General features: G+C 36.8%; 1 protein-coding gene across 1 annotated transcript; it reads left to right on the top strand.

The window, feature by feature from the left end:
- The first annotated feature begins 2,215 nt into the window (after positions 1–2,215).
- On the top strand, positions 2,216–3,064 carry LOC115978308 (stress-induced protein KIN2-like). The gene is made up of 3 exons (XM_031100327.1): positions 2,216–2,331; positions 2,623–2,691; positions 2,814–3,064. Exons 1-3 carry the CDS (start codon positions 2,275–2,277, stop codon positions 2,886–2,888), a joined length of 201 nt encoding a protein of 66 aa, XP_030956187.1. The 5' UTR covers positions 2,216–2,274; the 3' UTR covers positions 2,889–3,064.
- Positions 3,065–4,966: the final 1,902 nt, after the last annotated feature.

Here is a 4,966-nt window from a genome sequence, read left to right as displayed (position 1 = left end):
AGTTCATTTTATGAGGACAAGCTAATATTATCAAGTCCACAAGTGGACAAATTCATAATTAAGTCCACAAATGGACGAGTTCATCCCATGGAACGAGTTCATTTTATAAGGATGAGTCAATATTGTCTAGGCCATAAGTGGACGGGTTCATGGTTAAGTCTACAAGTGGATGAGGTTCATGATTAAGTCCATAAGTTGACAAGTTCATCCCATGAGGATGAGTCAATATTATTAAGTTCATAGATGGACGAGTTCGTGACAAAATCCACAAATGGACGAATTCATTACTAGGTCCACTAGTGGACGAGTTTAGGATACCTTAAAACTAACATGTCCACAAAGACCAAGAATGGACGAATTCATCCCTTTGGGGTTTGTTAAATTGTTAGCAGGACAAGGGTGTTTGTCACGGCTGATGGATTCATCCTAAGTCATCTTACATTTAAGCACAAAGAATGAGCAAAACATATATATACGTAAAGATCAACACATGCTAAAAAGCAACGGATGTAGAAAGCATACCATACATTAAATAAGGTCATTACAAAAAAAAAAAAAAAAGTGCGGGTTGGGGGGCAAAAACAAAAAGGGCATTTAACACTATCTGAAAGATAGACTAAATATACAATAATTCAAAAAAAATAGAAAACTAAGAGGCCGGGGCGTTTAGAGGGTTCTTGTCATCTTTGTCTTAAACGTCCTGAGGTAAAGTCTCAACGTTTAGAGGCTCAGTGGACGGGACCAAAGGAGTGACGGGAGGATCCATAGTGGGTTGAGTAAGGATGATGCTATCATCTTTTGGATCAGATTTCGACTCTGTGGAGTCGCCAACTTCCTTCTAGATAGTGTCTCCAACTGGAGTTAATGACAAGGGGTCGTCCATGGGGACCTTGGATAAATCAAAGTGAGGGTAGATGGATTTGAACTATTTAAGGCAATCCTTAAACCCATCACCATAGTAGACTATGGAAGAATCAATAAATGGTTGTGAAGCCTTGAATACCTTCACGGTGTCAGCCTTGGCCGTCTCCAACTGCCCGAGAAGGGCCATCAACTCTTTTTCTACCGTTGCCTTAGCTTCTTGCTCCTTCTTCTTCTGATGACCCACCTTCTTTAGCTTCTCCCTTAGCTTATTCACCTTCGTATTGAGAGTACAAAGGGCCTCCTTGTACTGCTCTTGCTCGTCGGTCAAGGTCCCGTTGCGTTTGCAAAGACAAGCAATCACGCCTTCTTGGGCGATGCTCCTATCTTGTAGCGCTTTCATACGGACCAACCCCTACAAAGAAAAACAACTGTCAGCCATATTGAGTAATAAATAACTGGAGAAATAAAGAAAGAAAGAAAGAAAGAAACGTACCCGAGCAAGGTCAAAGAGGCCTGACGCCCCCAGCTCCTTTCTCATTTCCTCAGTACAAAGGTCCACGTCCTTCTCCTTGATGATTGACTCAACCATCTCAACGGCATAGTCCTTGTGAGTTAGAAGACGATGGTCAAGTCCCTGGGATATGGGGCCTGACATCGTCATTAATCCCTTGCCTGTGTCGTGGCTCAGCTTGAGAGGTGATGGCTTCTTCGGGAGTTTATCCCTAGGGGTGACAGTGACTTTCTTGGAAGGACGATTGTCCTTCTCGTCAGCCTTCCTCTTAGGCACCCCCTTTTCGACGGCTTTAGGGGCTGATGAGGACGCCCCTTCCTTCCCCTTCGCTTTTTGTTTCTCTTTCCTATGCGCAGCAGCTGCCTTCACCTGTGCTTTTTGCATGGCTACCTCCATTTCTGCAAAGGAAAAATGATGAGCATTAGACCAAGAGACGACAAAAATAAAAAAACGATGGAAGAAAATAAATTACTTACGCCGACGAGAATAAGTGTTTAATCTGCGAGCTAGGCGTCGGTTTTGGACCTCCACAATATGCGTGTCGAGGTGAACTATATCACTAGGACAGTCTAGACTCTAGAGTAGCAAATTCATTGCAAGTAGTGTCAAGGCCAAGTTCATATATATCCCTCTAAAATAGTAACCAACTTTGAATTGAATGATTAGTATGCGTATCATCAAAAGAAGCACCTGGTCCTAAGGCCAAATTAAAATGCCAAACTTCAGTCATTTGATGACACATGTTGTGAGCATATTTGAGAAAACATAAACGTGTCAATTAGTGGATTGGTTTGCAAATCCTATAAAGTTTGCCTCACATTTGTTTGTAGAATCACCCAAGTTGAATTTCAGAGCCTGAATTACATTGTGAGTATTTGTGTTCCAAGTAGAAACTGAAGATGGACAAATCCCAGAATGCAAGTTACCAAGCTGGCGAGGCCAAGGGCCAAGCTCAGGTGAGTTTCTATCCATCCTGTTTACATCTATTAGCATAGTAGCATACATCTAGTAAGCACAGATACTCCAATTTAGCTCATATATTTGTATCCGGTACCAGATATCTCTGGGATACTCCAAGATATGCCTTAAGTGCCAATATGTCCAAGATATGCCTATGATACGGTTCTTCTTAGGCAAACTGCATCTAGAAGGATTTACGTAGGCATGGATGGATGTTTCATGCATGAACACTATGCACGTTGACATTTTAAATGTTGATTATAATGTGTTGTTCTTATTTGGTTTAGGAAAAGGCGGGCAACATGGCGGACAAGGCGAGCAATGCTGCTCAATCTGCCAAGGAATCATGCCAAGAGGTTCAACAAAGTTTTTACTAAGTTACAAAATTACATACAAACATAACAAAATACTTCGATCTCAAGTAATACTGCCCTACATCATTGTTAATTGCTTACATATGGAGTTCTATATATTGCAGGCTGGCCAGCAGATGAAGGATAAGGCACAAGGGGCTTGTGATGCAGTTAAGGATAAAGTTGGAGCAAACAAATGAAAATCATATTGGACCTCATCGTTCGAGCAAGCCCTCCCAAATAAATTTTGTACTTATTAAATTTTAATTTATGAATTTTGTTTTCTTCTACTTTGTACTCTCTTTTGATCTTGCTTTCGTTGAGTTGGTCGAATTTGTCAATTGAATTAACAAGGGAATTCCTTATTGAGTTTTTATCCATGCATTCGTATTAGATCATGCACAAGGTTTCATTATATCAATGTTTACAATTCAAAATACTTCTCTATTGCAATCGAAAATAGACTTGTTAAACAATGCAATCCAATTAAAGCAGATCATTCAATACAGATGAGCAAAAAGTCTACTGGTTTTATGTAGCCACAGGCACTTCGTGTCCAACTATTGTTAGGCAGATTCTAAATTACAATTAATTTTGACTATATATATATAAAAGAAGAAAGTAAAATAATTTCAATGCCTCAATATTTTTTATAATTTTGGTTCAACATTACAATTCTTCCGTTAAACTTGGCATGCAATCAAAGACTCGTGAGTCTGATTGCTTAACAACATTTTTGGAGCTTCCCACCATTCTTTTAAGAGCAAAACTTAAGTACAGTACTTAAGTGCTATTTCTTAGGTTTCCATTTTAAGATTTTACCATGTTGATTTTTTCTCATAGGATAAATGTGTATTTTTTAGTTAAATAGACACATGACTGAATTTTAAGAGGGGAACCTAAGGAACAGTATCTAAAGTATTGTACCTAAGTTTTGTCATTTTTTTAAAATATAAAAAAATATATTTCACACTCCACACATATTTTAGCTTTTTCTTAATAAAATTTTGTAAAGACAACTTACGTTTCAATAATTGTGGCTATTATGAAGCTAACACTTGATCTTTAGAATTTAAAGTATCTAAATGCCCTTTGAATTAAGGACATACCCAATATGTATGAGAAATCATCCATAGATTTTCTTCACAAATTGAAGAAGAGACCAAAGCATTATATCTCTACGAAAGTGAGTTATAATGCTTCTAGAATTTCTGGCCTTCAGCATCCAACTTTAGTGAGATGGTTCGCCACATTATATATCAACATAATTAAAGGACGAGTTTAATAGGAACCCTATGCATTTTTTAAATAACTTAATAATTCTACGACTGCAACCACACAAACCCAAGCATTCTTCAAAAAACCTCCTAATTTGTACATAATTTTCCGTTAACATAGATTCCCACAAACCCAAAGAAGAGGAAAACATATTGAAATTCATCATGCATCATGAATTTTAGTGTTAGAACTAAGAACTTGAGCCACCTTTCTTATAATACTAGTAAGTTACCTGTGTGATGCACGGATAATGTTGTAATGTTTTATGTAAGATGGTTTTGGAGAATGTTGTGTAGGTATTATAGCATAATTGTTATAGAACTTTATTTGTAATGAGTTCATCATAAAAAGCAACAATTATAAATTGTACACACACATCCATTATAATTATTCAATTGAAGTGATGAAAAAATAAAAAAAAACCAACTTTGGCGGAATATTATAAAATAAAAGCTGATATAAGATTTTTCTTTCTCTTTCTCCTTAATTCTAAAACAAAATACACATCCTAAACACTCACAGTTAATCATATCATTTACAAAAGTAACAAAACTCATAAATCAACAATGTCCGACCTTAACATCAAAATCGTAATTGTCGTTGTAACTCAATATAAAATGCAAGCCCCCCTTCTTTGGTTGTAGCCAACTCATACGAAGTAGGATTAGATAAAACAACAATGTTAGGGTTCGAAAGGTTGAAGGTAAATGACATCGTTTTTGGTATGTGTATTTGACATAGGATGGTATGAAGGGTTATGGATAATTATATATAAAGGGATAGAAGTGTAAAAGGTGAAAATTGTGAATTAAAAGCATCTTGAATTTTAGTGTTAGATCTTGAGCCACATTACTTATAATATTAACTATCGCCTATTCTTTTTAAATTTAGCTACACTGCTCTTATGAATAAAAGTATGGCCACGTATTTGGTAGCACTATCATCTCCAATCATCAATATTATATAAAAGCAAAGACCTCATGTGAGAAAGCATGAGATT

The sequence above is a fragment of the Quercus lobata genome, chromosome 2, assembly GCF_001633185.2.
Source record: "Quercus lobata isolate SW786 chromosome 2, ValleyOak3.0 Primary Assembly, whole genome shotgun sequence".
In the NCBI taxonomy this organism is placed as follows: Eukaryota; Viridiplantae; Streptophyta; class Magnoliopsida; order Fagales; family Fagaceae; genus Quercus; species Quercus lobata.
This window is presented reverse-complemented; position numbering and strand designations above follow the sequence as displayed.

Bases quoted from the DNA above. Each gene is read 5' to 3' on its own strand.
- LOC115978308 (XM_031100327.1), top strand. From the start codon at position 2,275: ATGGACAAATCCCAGAATGCAAGTTACCAAGCTGGCGAGGCCAAGGGC. The intron at 2,332-2,622 runs GTGAGTTTCTAT...TATTTGGTTTAG, and splicing joins AGGCCAAGGGCCAAGCTCAG to GAAAAGGCGGGCAACATGGC. The intron at 2,692-2,813 runs GTTCAACAAAGT...TATATATTGCAG, and splicing joins CCAAGGAATCATGCCAAGAG to GCTGGCCAGCAGATGAAGGA.